This window comes from Acipenser ruthenus, chromosome 18 (genome assembly GCF_902713425.1).
Source record: "Acipenser ruthenus chromosome 18, fAciRut3.2 maternal haplotype, whole genome shotgun sequence".
NCBI classification, from domain to species: Eukaryota; Metazoa; Chordata; class Actinopteri; order Acipenseriformes; family Acipenseridae; genus Acipenser; species Acipenser ruthenus.
The window spans coordinates 30,373,454-30,398,192 of NC_081206.1; the positions used below are offsets into that span (position 1 = coordinate 30,373,454).

General features: G+C 37.4%; 1 protein-coding gene across 1 annotated transcript in view; it reads right to left on the reverse strand.

Annotated features, from left to right (window-relative positions):
* The window catches only part of LOC117428880 (uridine diphosphate glucose pyrophosphatase NUDT14-like), a 34,473-nt gene extending 14,302 nt beyond the window's left edge, over positions 1–20,171 (reverse strand). The window contains exons 1-2 of the mRNA XM_058991966.1: positions 19,988–20,171; positions 2,775–2,818 (exon numbers count right to left, since the gene is read on the reverse strand). Of these exons, the coding sequence (XP_058847949.1) occupies positions 2,775–2,818; positions 19,988–20,071 (128 nt within the window). The 5' untranslated portion in view covers positions 20,072–20,171. The remainder of the gene's footprint in view (positions 1–2,774; positions 2,819–19,987) is intronic.
* Positions 20,172–24,739: the final 4,568 nt, after the last annotated feature.

Consider the following 24,739-nt stretch of genomic DNA (forward strand, 5'->3'; position numbering starts at 1 on the left):
ACTGTCTACAAGTTTTAACACCCACTCAGTTGACTGTCAAAAAAAGCAAAAACAATATTTAGGAATGAACTATAGTTTTTAGGATACTGGGGGTAAAAACGACTTTCTTGACGCATTGTTTCAAAGCGTGGTCCACAGGTACGGCAGAGGAGATATTCCTTGTCTGTGTTTTGTAATACTTGATAGGGTGTTCATCCCCCCTGGAATGCTCTTATACAAAAACACCCCGAAGTGCCTTCACTTTGTTATTTCCTTTTCATTGTATATAAAATCTGAACTGGAACGGACAGTACAAAACCACCCGTCACGGGTTAAAAAAACAAAAAAAACAAAAACAGACTTCCTTTTGAAAAAAAAAAAAAAAGCATTTGATTTGATTTGATTTAATAAAAAAACGTTTTGGTATTTTTGTCATTAAAAAAGGCAGCGCTATCTGTAACGTGTTTTTTCATGCCTCATGTTTTTTAATGACGCATAATTTGTTTATTATGTGTAAATAACTTTTACCAGACCGTTTAAACAAATAAACATAGTACGTGTTACTGCAATAGAAAAAAAGTGAAAGGAAACTGTCTGTTTCGTTATTTACCTCTGTTTCTCACTGAAGGATTCCAAGCAAATGATCCACCAGTATGTGCAATGCTTGGATAGCTGGAACAGATTTCAAGTCATGTTCCATTTGACATTAATGCCAGGATCTTTAGTTTTTTTTTTTCATACTATAGTGTCTTTATCTAAAGTGATATGTCCTTAATGGCTCTTTACCATATATTGTGAACTTCTTCAGACATAACATTAAACTGTTAGAAATATATGTAATGAAATTCAAGTGATGTACAGTTCATTGACAATTGATCACAGATTTATAAAATGTAAGAAATGTGTTTGGTGCCCTATATAGGCAACAACTTCCAGTTCGCAGAGCACACATAAAACTACCAATGAGAAAGAGAATCGATTGCAGCACAGATGAGGGAGCGTGCCCATGGGAAACACAGATGAGGAGTGATCTGTTTGCTTTATGGGGTGCACAGTGTGGAAAATACGGTCAGTAGAGCTGACGTCGGAAGTGATCTGACCCCAACTCCACTGGGAAAACAGCATTCGCACAACCAACTCAGAACATGCGTTAAACCAAAGTACATATAATTAACCCTACTGAGAATGATGTTGTTATTGCAATCTTGCCAAAGTCAAAGCCCCTACTTTATACACTTCCCTAACTGAATTAAATTATCCTTCCGATGAAAAAAGGACAAAGATTTAAACAAAACAAATAAAAAACAAACACATTTTCTGAAGTATAAAACTACTGTACTAAGAATAAGCTGAATTAAGCCATTGTTAATAGCAGTTGTGCACCATGGTTCAGCAGACAAACAGAAAAGGAGTCCAGTTTTATTTCCCTCACCCCTTGTCTATGTGAAGCAGCATGGGAGCTAAGAGAGAGAGAGGGGGGGGGGGGGGACAGGCAGAAAGAAAATGCAGGTAAAAGGGAAATGTGAGCCAGAACGGTCCAGATCGTTTTCATGTGAATAGCAGATACAGCACAGGCAAGGTTTTTTTCAATGGTTTCTTAGACCGGTTTCTCAGAAATGGCGCTTGAAATGCTGCGAGCCTGGAGAAGACAGCACTAAGAAGAAGGGCTTTCCCTTCAGAATCTACAGCTGGGTACAGTTGCTCAACAGCAAAGGCCGTTGCAGGCCAAACCTGTGTGGGCTTCTTTTTGTTCAGCCATCAAAGTCTACTATAATAATCTGAGGCTGTACTGACAGGATGTCAAGAGTTGTTCTTTCAGGTTGCTAACTGGTGATGACAAAAAATGTCGACAAGGGTTAAAGGTTAAGTTCTGATCACCAAAATTAAACGCACGGAGTCCGATTTATCAAGGTCTTTTTGCCAAATTAGATTTATTTATTTATTTATTTTTTAAAGAAAACCTGTTTATTTTAACTGTATATATTTCTTTTTTTCCAGTGCATTAGTTATTTCTCATCCTGAGCAAGAACTAGAGTCCCTCTTGGTATTGAGAAAGCATGGGGTACACCCTGAACAGGAAAACGCCTTGATATTGCATTGCTCCTTCAGAGCCAGTCTTAAATACACCTTGTGGAAAGATTTAGTGTACCACCCAGCCAATAACAAGCAGTATATACTGAAGCTGCAGTTACAATCTAATACTGCATGCAAAAATATGAATAGAGTTTCAAGTTTACTGAACCTGACTGACAATAACTGCAGCCACTTCCCTATTGATATTGTGTGTTAAGGTTTTTTTTTGTTTTTTTTTAAATTATAAACCTCACTGATCATGCAAGCCATTCAGGTTAGATGGCTCTAAGAAAACAGGGCTTTAGAGTCCTGGAACTGTAACTGCAGGTCTGTCTGTCATATAGTATTAATACCCTCCACAGCTGCAGAGATAGTCATGAGTCCCATTGCATATCAGTTTAATCCATTCCCGGTTTTACAATGAGTTTAATAAGACACACCTGAGCTAGTTACCTATGCACTCTGGGTAATCCAGCTCTTAATAAAACCTAGAATGGATGACACTGCTATGCAATAGGAGTCTTATTTCCATCCCTGAGTTACCATTTCCTGCTAGACAACTGCCTTTGAGTAAGGATGTCAGCTGTACTTGTGATCAATTATCTAACAATATATGCTGGCTAGGCTGGATATTAATACCAAATATAATGACTACCGCCTATAAATGCAATGCTTGATCAGAAAGGGGACATCAGCAACTCCCTTCACACATCTGTTCTTACCTGTCGTGTGTTCTCATAAAATCCCAGGACTTCTTGGTTCCATTCTGTAAACAAAAGAAAGTATTTTAGTTTAATGAGTGGAAGGGTGTTGATTGTTAGCTGTTTAGTGGTGACATAAATGACATCAGTGTTATGCTTGATTATGGTATTATTTATCCACAATCTTTGCCTCATTTTAAACTTTTCAGTTTCAGCCCACATGGGAACAAACATATATTTGTAATATATTTGTAATATATGGTATTCAGTATATGGGTCATGTATTTAAATGTATAGCTTTACAATACATATAATGCACCTACAGTGCATTTCACATATATTTTATACAGCTTGAAAATCTATTATTCATGTTCTTCTTTTCAAATGGGGACAGGATATGATACGTTTTGTGTAGAACTCGTCAGAGCTGATTAGGGCCATATCTGGACATGAATACAATTAGGATGTTGTCAAGAGGTTTCCTGTTCCTGCACAGCACATTAGGACACAGTCTCAAAGCAGGCCGCTACTCAATTACACGTATCTCCTGGGACTCTTTGCAAATGAGTCACAACTTGCCTGAGGCATCACCTGCTGCAACTCCCTGCCTCGGGGGATCTGCACTTCCGAAATATTTCGCATCCGACAAGTCTAATCAAAGGCACGAATTTCAACACATAGTGAAGTGCACATTTTTCTTCTGCATTTTTAAACCCACATAACCATTTAGTGCATATTTAAACAGATCACCACAGCTTCAAAAGGGCAAAGGAGAGAGTACAGTGTTTTAGGTTTGAGGTTTTAGAAAACACTGAGAAGTTAGCCCAGAAGGCAACAGAATATGTTTTTGTAATATTTATTCCCACACAAAAATGCAAGTGTTTTGTTTAAACATGTAAAGGTAATTTGCATTGTGACATTACCAGAAGGGCTTTTCTTGAACTTTCACCTAATGCTTCCTTTGCATTGTTAATGTTGAATTGCTGAGGTAATACATACATCTACTATAAGGATCGGGCCACTCGTCAGACATGCAGTACATTGTAAAGGTGTGCTTACAAAGGTGTGTTACAATCCATACCGTGCATCTTATTTGCACTAGTAATATTATAACAGGTCCCCTAAGGCAACGCTATAGATGAGCAGTTAAATAACCGTGAACTGCTAAATAATCCCTCCTTGTGTTGTAATTCAAACTAGCTGCAACCACACCATGTCACCTGCAATAAAGAAAACGTACCAGGATGCAGCAATTCATGTACAGCTGTGTAGTTAAAAAACAGCTTATCAGCACAATTACAGGGGAACAGTTATAATGTTAATAAAGATTTTAAAGAAGCAGTACTTTAAATGTAATTTTTTCTTTCAAATTACTGTAGACTGATTCTACAATGAGCAATATAGGCACATTTGCAACATTACATCTGAACCACCCACTGCCTTATCAATATCTCTCACTCTACAGAATGAGTCTGCCTGTGTGTATTACACAGTCTTAGAATATGCCTATTCTGTAAGCACAAGAACTAACATGTGTGGATACATTTCCTTTATTTGCATTTACTGTAAAAATTTTACCTGATCACTCACTTATCTAAAGACAATAACGCAGTAATTATCAACACACAGTACAGCCTATCTGCACCTGCTTAGATAAATATTTAAACAAACACACACAGCATTCCAGCACACTATTTTGTTGAAATACAAAAAATAAGATCTGATTCTGAGTGGCAGTCTGTTCTTTGCGACTACATGAAATGTAATCTAAGGTAAGATTAATCCAGGTTTTCTTTGGCTGGGGTTCGTTCTGTTTGTTTTGTGACTAACACTAGAGTTGGTAATTATTAATTGTACTGTAAACAGTTGCCAACGGTCTCTATAGTAGTTAGGGACCTACTGAGAGAGGGTCAACAAGCGTGTTCTTCCCCCCCTTCCACCGCCAAGCAGCGATTGCCCCCTCAGGCTGAGCCACACTGTTTTAATGCAAGCACAATCGCAAATAACAACTTGTATTTAAAAAGGAAAAAGAGAATACAAAGGGTCTTGAGAACTGGAGAAGTGGTTCTCCAGATAAATGATGAAATGTAAGAGTGACAGCTCGTTACCTTTGTGTCTGCAGCCTGTTACACCATGTCTCTCCACATGATGCTTCTGCGTAGCTTATCAATTTACACAGCTTGATGAACAAGATGGGCCGAATGGCCTCTTCTCGTTTGTAAACTTTCTTATGTTCTTATCAGGCTTTCAATAGCAACAATAGAAGTAGCCAACGCTCTTCTGCATAAGACATGAGACATACTTGTACCAGCCCTAAAAATCAACATATTACTGTAAATGTATTAAAATCAATTTCCAACTAGGATTCAAGCATTCAACTACAGTTATAAAGCTACACCCAAATATATAAAGTACATGCTTTGAGCTGACATCATAATTTATACATTTATTTAATAGTGCCACTGAAAAAGTGTCAGGATACCTCCAAGAACAGCCCCATCGATCAACAGCATTTCACTCAATTGAGAGGCCCATACTGTACAGTACACTGTGTGCTAGCAGAGAAGGTAAATATCCATCAATGCAGAAACATCATGTCATCTTGTAAGTAATTTAAACAGCAGCTATGGGAGTTGTATGTGTCTAGCTATCAAAACACCACTGAGCAGCATAACAGCGCTTCATAATAGCAGGAACCTGTTATATCCTGTTATAATCACAGTCTGTCAGAAATGGCAAAGGTATGTTTTCTCAAAAGTGTGGACTTTTGAAGTACTTTCACTGATGTAGGAAAACCGAAAGAAATGGAGGATGAGAAATCCCTGCTTTTTTTTTTTTTCTCCTCACATGGCGGACGCGATTGGAACAGAATTCTCACGTCAATAGAAGGAATTTGAAGTGGCACACAAGGGAAATGACCAAGGCTTTTGCACATCATGGTTCAGTTTTTCTTTTTCCTCAAGCACCCGCGCTCACTGGAGACATGACCTCTACTTTCTTAGGTTACCTCTGCTGTTTTATCCTTTGTGCCTTCGACAGCTCTTCTTAACTCAAACTTCCTGAGCACTGCGTCGGCCGTGATTAACTTCAAAGCCTGGGTCCTGCTCACACACATCACTCTCCTCTGGCAGAAACCAGGCTCTCAAAATGTCCAATAAAATGCAACCTTTTCATTGTTAACATATCCTTCTATCATTAAACTAATTGAAGCCAATCAATTTGAAGTGACAAAACTTTTTTTTTTTCTCTATCTTGGGATGGAAAAAAAGCAGCTACTGTTTTAACACTATCTTCACAAATATGTACAGTTTGACCACCTTGAACAAAATACAAAACAGCTACTAATATTGTAGAAATGCCAGTAATTTCAGTAACTGCCTAAATTAATAATTTACCTGCTAAAACATTTTAAAATCTTTGATTTACTTAATAAAGACCTGTACATCATATAGTATAACATGGTAAACACACACACGAGAAACTAGTTATGTACTGAAACTAGTTGATATACAGTTTACTGTAAACTGACCACACTGTGCAGTTTCTTCATGGTGCCACTCCTACACTTGACACAAGTCAGCAAACCTGTATTTGCTTTAATAGATAGCCTAAAAATACATTTCAACATTTGCAGGTACAGTACAATGAAATCTGTGGTCTGTTAAATACAACATTTTTCTCAATCAATTTAACATTTTAAATGGAATACATATAGTGGCTTTGGTTTCCAGGTGAGTGCATTTAAAAGCTTCCATGAATTCAGTGCGTAACTTTGTTTTTCAGCTATGTTAATTAAAAACGAAGCCTTCGTCTCAACATAACAAAAGCTTTACCTTTAAAAAGCCTGTGACTGCATTTCATCACTTCATGACCTTGCATGCATTTGATCTGTTGTAACCACAAAGAACAGGGTTGTTATTACAGTATTGATGTATGATGGTTTGCCGTGCACAATAGTGTTTAACTGGGCACAGACGTAGTAAACTAGTTGGATGGCAACTCAACTTTACAAATCTTTTTTTTTTTTTTAAGATGCAGTTTACTCTCGAATTCTACTTGTTGAATTCAATGTGGACACAATGGGCTGTAATCATAAAGCATTAGTGTGCCAGGAAGTGTATTGCTGTTAAACACACAGAAATCCTTTATGAACACTTTATAAAATACAAAAGGAAACTCAGTTATGATACAAAGAGAATTCAAGTCTATAAAATGTTTGCGGCAGTAATTTCATTATGGCTGCATTCTCCTCCAGTGATTTCCCTAGGAGACAATAGTTTAGCTTACCTGAATAGCGCTGCCATTCTTTCACTGCTACAGTATATAGCTCTATAAAATACCAGGGCTTTGATAGTATTGTTGTGGTGTTTGTAAATTATCTATCTGCTCTGCTCTGTAAACTGAAACTGTACAACGATTGTCTGAGTTTGTTATAAAGACCTTGGGTCATGTTTGCCTTTAGTTATATCTGCAAGAGAGCTAGCGTGTCTGTTTTTAGCTCAAAATACTGGTTGCTTTGGAGGGAAGCTGTGTTGAAAGGTATTATCTGTGTACTATGTGTTCAAAGGTCCCCTCTCAACTGTAAGGAGGTGGTAAAGCAAACATGAATGAGCACACAACTGCGAAGAAATACTAAAACCAATTACGCTGTCTGGCAGCCTCCGTATCAAAGTAAGTGTCTGTATTGAATAAAGATGACTTTAACCAGCTCCTACATGCCTGCAGACAGTGGCCTAAAGGGGATTTCTTCAATCAGCATTATTATTATTATTATTATTATTTGTTTTAAACAAGTTTATTTCATATACCCCTGCCAAATCAGTTTTTTTTTTATTCTACATACACATAGCTAACCTTTCCAGAGCAACAAGGGTTTAATGCCATACTTCAAATAAAATGAAAACACGCGGTTTGTATCCAGAGAGAACCATGAAAACGTACACAGGTAAAAACATTCACAAAAAAGAGGGCTGTTTCCTGTCTCGATATTTCTTAATTTCTTAATTTAATTGACAGCAACTTTGAAGGGAACGCTACTGTAATGAAGGCTTGAAGTGTGATAAGAAAGCCTTGCACCGCACTCCTTGGTGGAAAGTGTCATTGATTGGTGTGCATGCGTGCAAGTTTGGGGGGTGGGCTGGGAATTGGAATAGTGGGTTAGTACTTTACTTGAGAAAAAAAAAAAAAAACTATTTGCACTTTTGTTCTTTTTCCTTCCCCCTTAGAAACTTCACTCCCCCTACGTCAGCAAGAAATGATCTCAAAAGCACTTCTCTGTACTGTTCCAAAGAAAAGCACAGATTTAACCTTTCCAGGTATGAGATTGCTGTAAGCAAAAGAAAAAAAAATTATCTGCAGTTTAGTAACAGCAGAGTCAGCAAAAGCTGTCAATGAGAGCTGCTTTGTGGAACTGTCAGCAGTTGATTGAAAGGATATCAAAACTAATAGGCTGCACTGCTTGGTAAAGAAATGAAACACCTACAATGGTCTTTCTAAAACTTTGCTTCAGGGACAACACACCCCAACCTTTCCGTGAAGGGCTCGCTAAGCCTGTGATTCATCAATGAGGCTGAATGAGATCAAAAACTGAAAGAGATCTACTGTGCTCTGCACAGAATGAATGCATCATTTTTATATGCATTACCCACATGTTATTTTCTGAGGGTGGCGATTTCTTCGCCTAATCGTATTGCTTAACTGTAACATGCATGGCCTTGTTCAGTGCAATGAACAGCATTTGAGGTAGGTGGTTTCGGAAAAACAAACTGGCATGTGAAAGTGTTGGAAGTGGATGCCAGGAACAACAGAGGAAATCTACAGCAAGCCTGTTGTTGACCACAACTGTTACTATGAGAAAGACAGGATCATTTAGACTACTAGCGTGTGGATACAGTAAAAAAAAAAAAAAAAAAATACTGTATGTACCACTAAACCCAAGTATTTCTTTCAGTTTGAAAAAAGAAATGATTGAAATTTACTTTAGAAAATGAAGCTATACAATTCAAACAAGTCTCAACTAAACTATAAACTGTCCTTCCCCTTATACTAGTTTACCATAGTAAAAGCATGGCAAAGCCTTGGTGAGCATTATAAAGACCAGCGAGGTATGGTAAAGCATATTAATAAACATGGCAAACCAGTGTAAACTATAGTAAATGCATTAATAAAGTTAAACCTGTTCACTACATTTTCCTACCAGCAACATTATTGTAGTTCTTGGCTTGTTTTTATACTCTGACTTGAATACAAACACTCTGAAGACAGGCTATGTTACCTTCAGCACAGGAAGTGCACAGACACCAGGAGGTAACAGTAAATGTGTTTTTAAAAAACAAAAATTAAAATGAAACAATTAAAAAAATCATTCGATTTTCAACTCAAAGAAAAGGTGGCCACTCATGAGGCTGTTCACACTATTAAGTATGTTTTAAATCATGGGTTATTCATCCTTTAAGGAGTTTGAAAGGCTTTTCATCATTACTGTTTTGAAATAACACATAAACATATCATTACCACTAAATGTTGGAGCAGTGATCTTGGTTTCTCAAGCAATGCTAATGTAACTGTATGATTTGGAGTTCTGAAGCAGTCTTTAAAAAGCTCGGGCCGATCAGTTTCTTCATGGTCATCCTGCCTCAGAATAACCTGGAAATGCATCATTAATCAATCCCTGAACTTTATCGGTCTGTGATTTGTGAAACTGGGGTCCCAGTGGACTGAAGAAGATCCCACAGCCCTTGTTAGTGGAGCAAAAGGGAAAACAATCCAGATAAATGTCTTCCCTGAATCTTCACTTTCCCATCTCAAGATAGGGATACAGTCCTTGGGGAAATAACTCATACTCAAAGTATCTCCATTACATAAACCTGGGACCTGGGACACAATAGGACAAACATACAGACAGCAGAGCAGTTCACAATGCAATACAACTTTTTTTTACAACAACATTACAGAACTATACCAAACATCTTCAAAGTAAATGGCCTTTTGTCAATACTGAGCGTGTCACTCTCAACTCATATAATATACAAGTTTACCCTGGCAAATGATCGTGCTTCTGCAATGCATTAGGCATGTTTTAGCATGGTTAGTCATACATGTCTTTACCATGCTTTCACAATGGCTTACTACACTTTGCTATGCCTGTGTGTGTAGTATCTGTTACTGGCCTGACGTCACCACTCTCAGCTGTCCTCTCACAGGGCCATTCTGATTACACAATTTCACAAAGTAATGCATTTTTTTCTGTACAAATGATGCAATTTTATTCAAATTAAAAATGCAATATTCTGTTCCAAGTCTATTCTTACTACTTTTATTAATAAAAAAATTAAAACACTGAGATACATTTTCCGTCTAAGTGAGTTTCTCAAGAGTTTTTACCCATTGTTCTATTTCTACTGAAATGATCAGTCGCTGATAACGACATATAATAGACCTACATTTCCCTGCATTGAAAAAGGAAAGAGGCAATGCAGATCGCTCTGGTTATTTTATTCGATTACATAATTTTAATAACAAAGGCAGTGATTTTGAATGGTATGTTCTTTAAGAATCACCTCTCCTCCTGTTTCTCCCCTAGAGGTTTCAATTTAATGGTAGCTTGAACTCATCTCTAGGAGTGACCACAGATGGTCGGGGCTCTCATTAGCAAGGCCACTTGCTGGGTCAAAGTGAATAGCCTGCTGGGACATTGAGAAACACTGCGTATACAGATTAGTATACAGATTATAAAGAGCAGGACATTGAAGTAAATGTGCTCCTGAGCCTAAAGTGCAATAAAGACCTAAAAAAAAAACAACCCTGTTCTGAGGTGCTTAAAGTCTAATTATCATCTAGTATCTGCTTCACGCTTTAACAGACAGGGTAAGCAGCTGTGAAAATACATTCTCTGTCATGCTGTCATTTACAATCAGTTATTAATGCCCAGTAAGCAATATTTAATATATTGATTGGTTAATACAAAGATAATGCACACTCGTTTCGATGTACATACTTTACAGAAGGTATTTTCATATGCCCTTTTTATGAATAAAATATGTTCATGCTTTCTGTTTAATTGCAAGCTCTCAGAACAAAAAGACTATACATTTCATGCATCAATACCGTTTTCGGATGAACTCTTGCAGTTCACTGTGGTTTTATACTTTTGTTGTGCGTTTCAGTTACACATTAAATAACGCAATAGAAAAATACGGTTGAGGTTACAGAAAGGTTTATTTTGTTTTCTGTCTCCAAATTCCTGCACAGATAAAAACTTCACTGCATATAACATAAGCTTTATCATAACAGTGTCCAGATATATTTCAAACTTTTAAATAATAATAAAATAAAAACCTTCAGACTGCACAACAAGATAGCAGAAATAGAAAAAATGGAAAAGAAAATCTCTTAGACAGCACGTCAATTATCAGCAATTACCAAAAAAAAAAAAAAATGCAGAATTTATTCAGTTTTATGAAAAATGGATGAAAAATTTACAAATTACTGTCAGGTATTTGTCAAAATTCCCAAATATCACCCCTTGCATAAAACATATGGCATATAGTTCTATTTGTTTTATTTTTGTAATGTATCATGAGTACAGTCTTTGTTTGTCTTGTTTATAAGAAGTTAGTATGTTGTGTGTGTGTAGGTAGGTAGGTAGGTGTCCCTTATTATACAAGAAATCATTTTGCACAGTTTGAGCAGCTTTGTTTTGCAATCCTCTCGCCCAAACTGCACAAGATGACGTCTCTTAATGGAAATGTGTAAGAGGATCCTCGAATGAAAACACAAAAGAAAGGCAGCTATCTCCTCATCCCTTGTTAGGCCCTGGTCTCCATAACACAACATGTGGTGGTCATGGAGAAGCACATGCAGCTGCATGGACAGCTGTCAACTGAGGTCTGCATTCTCATACATCAATGACCACAATAAAAAACTGCACAAGTGGAATGGGACTACCGAAGCACGAACAACGTTGTCCATTTTAGGTTATGGGATAATGCTGACATTATATTAAACATTATTCTTATCTAATGGAGGTTTTAGACTTTTTCTACATTTAAGTTATGGTTTCCCCCTAACAAAGTTAAAGTGCATCCGTATTAAATATCCGCAGTGGATGACCAGCTACGCATCAGTTCCTAAGGATGGAGGGTTTAGTACATTTCCTTCCACTGTGTGTTAAATTAGACCATGAACTTGAAATAGAGCAGGAAATTGATGCTAGCTCACATCCTTCCATGTCTTTGACTACAAACTGAAGGCCTTTGATTTGCGTTGGGAGGACATCTATCTTTAACTTAAAGACCTAAGACTTTAAATCAGTCTGTGAGTACAAGTAACTAGCTAGGAAAGTGCTCTTCATTGTTCAGTATAATCAGTATACAGCCAGCAGTGACATTTAGAATGCCTGCAAAGACACAACACTTGCAATAAAGAATATAACTAAAATGATTATAGAGCATAATGGCTGTATGTATTTGACCAAATGATGTAGCAGATTGGTACGAATTTGTACTTTTATCTTTTAATACAGACAATCCCAAACTGTATTTGTCTTTCAAAAGACCATCTGGCTATAAAAGGACTTAATTTCTGTAGGTGTACATAAAAAAAAACTTTATTGGTGACCCACGAAAAAAAAGCTACACAGTGCATTAGAACACCCTGGGCTTGTCCTGTCACCACTGCTTATTTTCTATCTATCTTCAATCATCCTTCAGTATCAGGTTTATAGATCACTCAACAATCAAAATATTATGACATGCCAAAAATATAATCCGATTTCTCAGTCTGCAGAACTGGGAGATAAGGGTGATCTTGTGGAAACAACTACTACACCTTTCTCTGGAAAGATTACTAGTTTTGTTTTGTTCCAATGCTTTGTGAAAGAACATGGTAAAAAGGACAATGTAGGGCACTGACGAAAGCCTGTTTGCTAATACTTTTTTTGTTTTTCTATACTGGTCCAAGGAGATCCTCGTTTCCCGGGGATCCTCTCCTCCCCAGCCCCACCCCCCTACAGTAAATCAGAATGCTGGGAGACACTAATGTAGCACTTTTTCCAGCTCACAAACTTCTGTCCTTCAGCTAATTTCCTCAACTGTCCCACACTCCTATTATCTTCAGGCCATTAGGCTAGGGCAGAGTACAACTCTACCCAACGACTCTGTAAACAGCCTTGCAAGTTAGTGTATGAATGGAAGTATAAGTTTAGCCTGTACATTTATACAGCACAGCTGCTTAAGCTCCATTATTGTGATACAAGTAGTTATTATTAAGAAATACAAGTTCTGGTTTAACTATAAACCTATAAACAGTGGCCTTTGGCCTTTTAAAGACCTGAATTAGTTTAGAATGAGATGTTGTCAGTGTGGTGCCTTTATGTATGTCCCATTATTTATTAAGCATTTTTCTACCAAATCAATATTTAATAAATACTTAAAAAATCTATTGTGTGGAATTTTAAGAACTATGACACACTTGAAAACAGTTTTAGAAGCAAACATTTAACTAACTCATTACTGATGATATAAATGATTTATGAGCGTTAGAAAATGCATTGTTGAAACATTCTCCATAATTCACAAGACTACAGGGAAATGACATATAGATATAGGACACGCATGGACAACAATCAATTGTGAATTCACTGAGAGAAAAAAAGGAGAGCCGCTTTAGAAGCATTTGGAAAATATTAAACATTCTCTGTGCTGTCTCACGGGGATAAGCAAATCTAAAAAAAATGTGTAGATGCAAAAAAATATTTATTCAGAATCTGGGTGGCCTATATCATTATGGATGGTTCATTATTGTTTTCTGAATTATGTATTTTCCTAATCCTGTAAATCCTTCTGTATCCCTTCTGGGAAATCCTTGCTTCACACCCACTGGGTGTGGCTGCAATTGAGTTGCTACAGAATGCTCTACTACTACAGGCAGCCATTGGCTGCCACTGCCAGGTCCTAATCTGCAGCCACTAGTCGTCTTTGTGGTGCAGAATCGCTGCTGAACTCTGTATTTCTCTCTCGGTCACGAAGGGTTGCATCTATTACCCTATGCTTGAGAAGGGGAGACCCCCTGCCGGTACAGATCACACCCAGTAACCTTCAGTGCCTCCAATAAGCCTGGACCGACAGACAAGAGATGAGCTTCAAAGTCACGACCTTCCGATGCCAAGGGTCAACACACAACTGAACCAAGGAACCCGGGGCAGCTGATCCCTTTTTTGAAATGCGTTGACCACCTGTCTATTGCACTTGTGGTATTAAATCTAGCTGAGCCATTCAGCCTTTAGTCGTTGATAGATTTGCAAAAAGAATAATTTCATGTGCATTAGGCTATATGTCAGCATTATCTCCCCTAAAAGAAATACAGAGGAAAATCGAATGATGGCCACCCACTCCATTCTACCACGTGCCACATGCTACAAGAAAAAAAAAAAAAAACTTTTCACACAGGATTCCTGTCCCCTCCGAGCAAGCTATTGACTTTGTAAATCAAAGTTTCATGGGAAGCACATTCTGCCCACCTTTGTGAACATCTTGCTCTTTCGCCTCTAATGTATTCATCACCTCTCATCACATCTGTCCCAGCAAATCCCATTTCCTGTCCTATTCATGAGGCTCGACAACCTGGTGCTTCAGTGATTGCTGCCACACTTTTCCCATGGCCTCCTCACCTCTGATCCCCCTCTAAGTTCTCAGCTCCCATTGTTTCTCATCTGTTCTCCCCTGCTGCAAACTGCTGTCAGTTGCTTGCTTACCCCTAATCTCCCCCCTTGCCTTTGATATTGCATCTAATCCAGCAGCCTGTCAACTGGAGCATCGGCCCATGTCCTTCCCAGCTGCTCCAGCACAAGCTCTGAATGGCGGCTGCTTCACATGAGAAATTTAAAGGATTTGGCCGCGGCAAGCTCGTCTCACGAATCAACTCATTAATTATGTCTTGATCCATGAATCGTGGGGATTCACTTTGATGATTAGCTGTGTAACAAATGCAAACTATTTTTAGCAGGAGTAACACCACATACTGTAGAACGAAATAGTGATAAATAATGACCTAGATGTACTGTTATATTTCAAACAACTTGACGATTTTGATGTTTCTCAGCTATTAGTACTATTTCTAAAAATCCTATCACATTTTCTACCATCTACTGCTTGTTACGACTTTAACTACATATACTAGGTGTTTTATACCCTTTAAAACCAGAGGTAAAGCACAATGGTTATTACTTTAACAAATAACAACTTTAGCAAGCTACAGTATAATGATGCTGTTGTGATCAATGGTGTTAACCAATTACCTTATCAGAAATAAACAATTATGTACATTTTATCACCTATGGCAACAGAGGAGCAATTGGACTGTTTTCTGTTTCTTGATTAAATAACACAATCAGTACTTGTACAGCAAGTACTTGATTTCGATTGCTTTTGCACGGCACATTCACAGACATTTCGGACCACAAACATGCAGGTTCGGTTACTTTAAGGAAACAAACATGTGCTATTTAGTAGCCTTTCAAAAGGGCACATTGTGAACAAAAACAAAGCATCCCCTGTGGTACAAAGGTGCAAAGACGCGCTGCACCACTCAGCACCCTTACAGACATATCCAACATCCGTTTTCCTTGTTTTGTCACAAAGCGGATTTCATATGTAAAAGGGGGGAAAAAAAACTAAGAAAGCTGCCATTTACTGTATCCAGTTTTCATCTTCAACACACATTATGACAGGTTGCAGTCTTTGAGATATCAGTATAACCTAGGCTATTCATGAAAGCACCCCTTACAGGGTGTACTTATATAAAGAAAATGGTAAAGATAAAGAAAATAGAGATTTTAAGAGCTTTGAACAATCCAGGTAAATCCACTTTTATTTGATTAGTTTGATTTATAGCATGCAGTATGAGGCGAATCACCAACATATTTTTGATGGAAGAGGTAAGTAAACAGTATGTGTGCCGCACCCCCGTCAAAGCCCTCAAAATGAGTGTAGGTGGAAGAAATGCACAAATGCCTTTTATCATTCAGTTACAACTGGGGCATTCCTTGGCCGATGAAAAGACAAAGACTGAACATGTACTGTAATGTTTTCTTTTCAAACACTGCTCTGAACTGGAAAACCTATATTTCATATGTATCATTCATCAAATTACCGACAATAACTGTTTAAATGACACTTCTATTCAGACACGTTTCTTTAAGCAACTGCTGAAAAAACCGCAATTGACGTACTGTGAAACGCGTAAAAAAAAAAAATACATAATTACGTTTGTGAGCATCTAAAAACGTCAAGCCCTCTGGATAGACAGACCAGTGAATGTCTCACTAAGTAAAGTCAACACAGTAATTATCAAAGCAATGGTAATACGCAGCTTTACACAGTACCTGGCTTTGTGTAAGTAAAACGTTCACAAAGGCAGAAGTTAAGTCTCTAGGTGGTTCAATTTAAAAATTCCAAACAATGATTCACATTTTTTTTTTGCTCAGCCCTTCAATTCATATATAAAACAGGACCTAGTAGTATAGTAAGTGGAATTCCTTTGGCTAGTGAACAATCAACTTTAAAGACCATTAAGAGTGTTTACTGAGTTAGGCTATGCATAATAACTGTTTGTTGTCTTTAAGATTGTTTGCATTTGTAGGATGGTTTACAATGAAGTTAACCTGTCGGGACAGGAGTTGTTGTAGCTCATTCAGAAACGTATATTTCTATAATACAGTTAGGCCTATTTGATCATTTCTCATTTGTAACCAAACCCTCAATATCTGAAGGTAGCTCCACAAGAGGCCTAACAGACTAAGCTGCTATCCATGCCTGGATTGTGAAGTTTCCCTGCGTGGCAGAGCAGGAGCCCTGCACATGAAGAAGGGGTTTTTTTTGTGTAAATGTTTAGTGCAAATAGTGTGTATTTATTGTAATTAATGAATTCAGTACCTGACGCTCCTGGGAGAGCCTGCCTGCTGTGTGTGATTGCCAGGTGTGGAATCCTAATCAGCAGGTAGGTGTGTTCCAGTGGCGTCAGGTCCTTCATTCAATATTTACAATAACCACATTTTTACATAATACTATTAACCGTATAGACACACAAAACACACTCTTCATGTGCATGGCTTCTGCCCTGCCACAGCCTGCAAGACATTTTCCCAGGTCACAAATAGCTTGGCATCCATGAAATCTACAAAGCCCAAAGACGTTTGCTTTTAATCCCATGTGGCACACGGCAGTAAAGGATAAAGGCATCAAACTTTGTGCTGGGAGCATTGCCTGATAAGTCTTCTTTTTTTGTTCACCAGGGCGGATCATGTAATTAATTGATGTACTGGTTCATAGGCAGGTGCTGCCTTCTCAATATGAACATACCGAATTCAATCTGAATTATTTTTACAGACTTTTTACTTTCAAAAGGTCCAAACAAAGTGAATCAGTTTTAAGGTTGGGAGGAGTGTGCATCACCTCTCACACCTCATGCTGATTTGGTCAGACTAGGTGCACTGCTTAGACAGGAGGTGAAGGACACCTGTTTATTTTTTGTTTGGTTTTTGATTTTCTTCTTCTGATGCAGGCTAGAAGCAGCACTTCAGGGTAATTCGGAACTCGCTCCTTTAGTCAACATGGCTTTGTGTGCCTCCACCAGAGGTGTTTCTGGCTGACAGGGCATGGATCACTGCTAACAGATTCTCTGCCCTGATGAAAGTGAATACACTGCTTAGACACAGCTGCAACACTGATCAGGGAACACTGCCTGCAGTGTTAACAGCGGTAGATGTCACCACTTTGGAAGTCTTTCAGTACCAAAGATTCTACGATAATGTTTCAGTATAATGCTGGCTTACACAAGCCGTGATGGTGCTCACCACGACAGGGAAACCAGCAAGAAGAAAGTGAGTAAATATCGAAGGCTGCAAAAACAAAACTTTGCACCCTTGTTAATGTGGAGCTGTCCTACAGTTATTTGGCATCCTTTGTTCTGTAGTTAATTCAGGCCTACACAACGTATTCTTTTCTCCTGGGATATTTTTCTATTTTAACGTGTTTCATAGTGTAACGTCTTGCTGTAAAATAAAGGCACACACACAGGGGCCACGCCCCCCTGCCCCTGCCTGCGTTCTGAGCAATATAATGGGTTTTATTACTATTTGAAAACGAACGAATAAATTATGAGTGAATATCCGAGCATGAAAATCCTGTGTTCTTCCCAGCACTACTAAATATGTTATTCATTTCAACACAATAAATTCTGTATAAGGGAAAAATGCATTGAATATAATTATTATCTGGAGCAGCACCTTATAAGAGACATTGTATAAGATGTGGTATTAATATATTGCATAGCAGTTTGATCCATTCCTGGTTTTACTATGAGTTTAATAAGACACACCTCAGCTTGTGACCTATATACTGTGGCTAATAAAGCTGCTATGCAATAAGTGTCTATATATAATTCAAAGCATTCTAAAACAATAGTAAATAACCTTAAACAACTGACACGCTTCTATGTTAATGACCTTCCAATGGATTTACTGTATCAGCACTTTTTTTTTGTTTTAATGACTACTGATAACACATTATACAATGTGTTGATTGATTTTGTACTGTAGCAATGCTTCAGAATGCAACTGATAGTGCCTTGTGGAAGTTTTGACACTTTTTGACAAATCTATTAAAATACATAAAAATATGTATAAATCAATTATAATTATACATGGACAACACTGTTCCTTTCCTATCTAGTGTGATGCTTCCAATTCCAGCTGAAGGAAAGGGTCAGGAATGTACACTGTAATTAATGCCACCATTGTTTAGGAAAATGAAGAGGAGCAAGCTTTACTGGTAAAGCATGTTCTTGTGCAGAGTTGTCATCAATGCAGTACCTAAAACAAATACTGTCCTGACAACTATTTATAACAATAAAAGTATGCACTTCTTAGGTATTACAGTATTTAACATATTGTACTAGCGATTGATTGATAGGTTTGAAAAACCTTTGGCATGTTTTTTTTTTTTTTTTTTTAAATAGATGTGACATATCTCAGAATTAATTTACTGTAGGTGTGCCTTAGTATAATAATAATAATAATAATAATAATAATAATAATAATAATAATACACATTTAACAGTGAATTATGTCTCAGTAGTTCTCATTAGATAAATCAAGACAGGAGTTTAGCTGCTATGTTATAAGCAAGACTCTTCCAATTTCTCTGCAGTCTAATTGCGAGGCTTACTTATGAGGAAGGATTTTTAGAAACCACTGCTACAGACAGATGTTTGTTATTCTAATCTACTCCCATGCTGAACTCCAGAACCTGTTCAGCTAAAGCCCCATTTGCAAGCTTTATGCAGTGTGTGCATATAGGCATCACGAGATCATCAGTAAAGCAGCAATCCCATCTTTAAGAAAACTCAAAAATTAAAGTGCTGCATCTGGTTGTTTTTTTTAAGTGCACTTGATTCAGTTGTCCCTATTTTTTGGTACAAAATAAAACAATCCAGCCACAGAAATGGTTTGCAGCCTGGATGAAGAAGGATGCAGAATAAATGCTGTACAACAGGCTGTAAAAGAATATGGGGTACCAATTTACTGTGTACAGCAACATTATATATATATATATATATATATATATATATATATATATATATATATATATATATATATATATATATACATATTTCGGAATTTTAGATATATAAATGAATCGACGCGACTTTCTGTTTTCAGAATTGTATGCCTCCTTAATCGATTCAATACCCATATACAAGTCAAAAGACTCACTTTAATTTACAATCAATCAATCAATCAATCAATAAATAAATAAATAAATAAAAAGTGTACCGTGTGTTGAATCTTTAGAATGTATATAATCAAAGGAATCCAATGTTTTGGATTTAAATAGCTGAGTCCCAGCTTCATTGGCAATACAATATAGATTGTGTAAATATGTTTGGTAGCCCCGAAATGTACTGTAGTCTGTAGGCTGTGTGTACATTTATCTATGAACCAGCATTCGGACATCCTGCTGCCAGCGAGTCACGTTACAGTAAGGGGGAGCCTGTGTTAAAATAAGCAGTGATGGTTTAGATGAACGACGTTACATTCATTTTGATCATTATGAATGCAATCATGGGTAGTTTCTAATTAGGCATTAACGGGGGTTGGGTTCATAACGATGCTCGGTTCACACAGATGATTCACGGACAATGACTGGTTCACTTCAAGTGAGCTTATATCGACTCACCTGGCTGTAGTGGACCCTGAACGGTTTCAGGTAATTGGAGCTGCTGCAAGGAACAACCTGGATGTTACTAATCTGATCCATCATTTGTAAAGGTTTGTGCACAACCGGTATTTCTGACAAATAACAGCAGGTGAAAGGGAAACAGGAAGAGAGCGCATCTATGGGTCACCATACGGGACAAAATAGAAATCGCAAACCGTCTATCCATACTATTAGTCACCGATGTAAAAGAATATCTGCTTCGCGCATTTGGAACTTGCTTTGTTAAAGCAAACCACCTTCTCGTTTTCTTATCTGGTTCCCAAAATATTTCCTTTGACGGTTTGTTCTGTATGATATAAATAAAGCACCTTTACAATTATTATAAAGTTGTTGGTACAAGGAAAACATGCCATCCTGTATGTTTCCTTTATATGGGTACATGATGGTATACAGTTTAATAAAATTTAAGCACCATAAATACATTATTATGAATAGGCCTGCTATTATTATTATTATTATTATTATTATTATTATTATTAGTAGTAGTAGTAGTAGTAGTAGTAGTAGTAGTAGTATTAATAATAATAATAATAATAATAATAATAATAATAATAATAATAATAATACATCTCTACATACTGCACTTCAGAATTAACATATATAATGTGTTATAAAGGTATATTTAATATTATACATAGTACACAAATTAAACAAATAACACATCAATATTGTGCTTGCTTCTTTTTCATTAAGGTTTAAACACTGGAGTATTACAGTCGAGAATTGTCTACAGATGTGTATTGGGATGTACTACACAAAAAAAGTTGGAAGTTTGCATTTGCCACTCACAATAGTTGTTTACCTATGACATCACTTTAGAGGTGCAGACATTCTGGGGATCTGAACAGCAAACAGAAGAACTGTAGCTTTCATACACAAACACTCTTACTGTGGAAGTACGTTCAAAAACAGAAGGCCACCTCACTGATAAGAGTGACGTTGTCAATTACAATATTTATTATAATTTAGTGTGGTCTGAAATCTGAAATCTTGAAAAAGCAGAACGGAGGTGGTGACAGATGATGTGTGTATGAAACGAACACATCCAAAAGACTGGAAGAAGAACAGTAAGTGTTAATTGGAAACAGGAGAGCTCTCCCTGGGCCTTGCCTCCTAATCCAAAGGGCTGGCACCTGATGTTTTCCTTATCCAGAACATGAAGAAGTTATCAGTAAGACATGTCTCTGGAGGAAGGATTCAGGGCAGGAAGCAATAAAAAGGCACTTGAAGCGCCATGTGGTAGCACGCTCCTATGTGAATAGATTTGGCAATTCATTCTCTAAACGTGTTTGTTGTTGGTGCATCATGCAGAAGAGGAAAAGGCAGAAAGTTTGGATTTGCTTTTGCCTTTAAGATGCACGGCTCCTTTATAACCATTAGACACCCGGGGCACTGTGGGCTATGCACACCCATTAGAACAAATATAAAACAATGTTAAAATCCATAATGTACACTTCAAATGAAAGTTCGTCAGCCTGAAAATAAGACATTACCTTTTACTGTCATAGCTGTGTAACAGGGGGGAGGCAGGGTGAAAACCGGCGACCCTGTGCACTGCAAGCAAGCGTCTTGACCACAATGCAAAAGAGCCGGGCCCGTCTGCATTCATGGTTTTAGAGCTTTTAACCTCATCTCATCTCACCGACGGGGGACAGGACAGAATCTGTAACGGCAGTGTATCACACAACCCTGCCCGTTACAGCTGCAAACATTTACTTGTTTAGAATCACATAGGCGCCATGTTAAGCATGGTGTGTCTTTCATGCAGGAAAATGTGAGACTTACATTATGGCAATGGATTAATGGCAAGATTCATATTTAGTGCCTTTTAAAGACTGGCCTTTGTAACACACATTTTGGTTGAATTATTGAAACAATAAGCTATATCATAAAGACTGTTAAGTGGTAATTTTTTGACAGACATTATAATACAAAAAAAAAACTAGGACAGCATATAAGCCAGTGAATACAGCTTATAGCACCCGTAGCAAATTAACATCCAAACTGATTGGAATCGGTTAGTGGCAGACAGTGCACATTGGAAGCCATGCCATTCCCTTCTGGACACTCATGTTAAACTGGGCATCTGTCAGGAAGGAAATGTAATTAGCTGTTTTAGCTAAATCCCATCAAACAGCACACTGCAGCATCAAAATTGGCACTCTGCTCAAAGTAAACCCTGATTTGAATTAGCATGGTGAATCACTACCCTTTCAGAAAAAAAGGTGGTTCCTCGCCACATTTCTGGCTGCTTTTATTCATTTTCAAGTTCTTCTAAATAGCCAAACACTCTCTTCACTCAATAGAAGCAGGAATTAGCCAAGTAGAAAAATATATAACATCGTTTTTAAAGCACGTTTATACAAGTTTACCCACATTCCAGCATGTGGCATTACCTTTTATTCCTTAACCATGTCAGTCATCCAAATCCCTGTTTGAAATGATTGGGAACTCATCAAATTTAGAACGTGTTTGTTCCATCTACACATCCCCTAATTCTGATCACCCAGTCCAAGCTGTCGATTTTAGACTCTCCTGGCCTCAGTATAAGGTTTAAACAAACAAACTCATCGTTTAAAAGCACGACAGCTTCTGTTCTAGTATGATCAATGTGTTGGCATCTTTTGAAGCTGTAACATTGGTACAGTATCTGATGTCCATTACAGTGTACTTCTGGAGTGTAGTGTTATTATACTCTGTGAGACTACCCTGAATTAAACTAGCCTCACAAATGTGTAACTGGGAAAAACCATGAACCTGTTATTGCATGGAGCTATAGTATTTTGCATGCAGTCACAAAAAATGGAAAGAAAATCAAGATCAACATTTTGCTAAAAATTCCACTAGCAATAACTGAACCCCCCCCCCCCCCCCCCCGCCTTTATGAAGTTACAGTGGTTTGATTATTTTTTTCTTTGAGGGGGGGTCACGCACATCCCCTTATTTATTTATTTATTTGTTCATGCCTTTAGGGGAATGTGACATTTGCACACAGTAGACCTATAGCACAAGAGTTCATAAAAGTTATGAAGTTTTACCTTGTTTTTAAACAATTTCACAGCGAGACTGTGAGTTCAGTTAAACATTATCATGTTTAGTAAACGGAGGCCATAAAATAATGAAAAGGTTTGGTATACATTTGAGAACACATTCCTTTGAACTGCAATGTTTTGGAACGCATTGTTTATCACAAAGGCTTTGCACCACTGCCAAATTAAAAGAAAAAAAACAAAACAAAGGAAGTAACGGCTTTGAATAATAAAAGAGAAAACACTAAAGCAACGCCCAAACTTCCTCAGGGTTCATGTAAAAACTGTGTTCTGTTTTGTAAATGCAAAAGATACGCATCACCTTAGCAGTAATTCATTGTAAAAGGAACATACATCTAAAATACTGATCGCCAGAAAGCCATGCATTAATTTATTTAACACGCTTTTCATACAGGAAAAAAATATATATCATTTTTATTGTGTACTGCAAAATTTTAGAAATATTATACACCGAGTTTGGACACCCTGTCAACAGCGTGTTGGGCCACCTCAGTTATTACTACCTGTGAGAAGAAATCTTCAGTGAAATCTCTACAGTCCATATAATCAACATTCCTGATTAAACTTAAGAGAACCTGCTACAAACATAACAGCATAGATAAGCATTCATGTGACGAACAACCGTTTATGCTACAGTGCGTACTACATATTGCAAGTGTTTCTCATTTTTGTCTAATCCCTGTATATTCAGTTTATAGAATTTGTTTTTGTTTTTGTAAAATTGCTATACATGTGTGCAGTTATTTTCAACAGTAAACCATTGGGGGAAAAACTAAGACATTATGGCAAACTGCGACTTTACCATGGTAAGCATCTGTATTGAATGTCTTGGTCTGGGGTGGGAATAGAATAGTGGTAGCCGTACACACATCTTATAGCTGCAAGACCATAAATGTCTTGCTTTTTCAGTCTGTCCACTTGCCCCTATATAAACAAACTGCACGATGGTTTTGTACCTTTGTACCGAGTGTTTTCTTATCTGGAAGTGTTCCTTTCCCTTTAGTCTTACTTATCCTTTAGTTATCTAGATCTTATCTGAAAAGTAAACTACTCTCTGTTATCAGCCAATCCGGGCTACAGGTCATACTGGTTTAATGTTATTTATAGAAGATCACTATGGAAAAAAATAAAAATAAAAAAAAAAAGTAATTCAGGGTTCAGGTGTTTACCAGTTATTTACCCTAAGATAAAATGGTATTGATGTTATGTGTCTAGCCTTTAAAAACGTTTTAGATGTCTGGTGGTAAACAATCAACCATGGTATGGAAAACACAAATTAAATCTTTATGTAGGTAAGGTAATGTGAAAGATTTCACTTGCATTAAAGGTTCAGTAGCCCTTTTGAAGCAGACCCTGAGTGAGAAAGTGACGTTTTTAAGCACGTTTTGAAGCAGACCCAGTGAGAAAGTTACGTTTTTAAGCACGTTTTGAAGCAGACCCCGAGTGAGAAAGTGAAGTTTGTAAACACTTTCGTGCCGTTTTTATTATCGCAGAAATAAAAGAAAAATGAAAACAAAGACCTAACTCCTGCATGGAGTACTAACTAAACTTTGGGTGAATTCTTTTTAACTAGGCACCTTGGACAGCCAAGCTGTTTATCAGTCACAAAACACTTTATATTCAGGTTACAAAACAAACACAAACAATTTGGTTTACACAC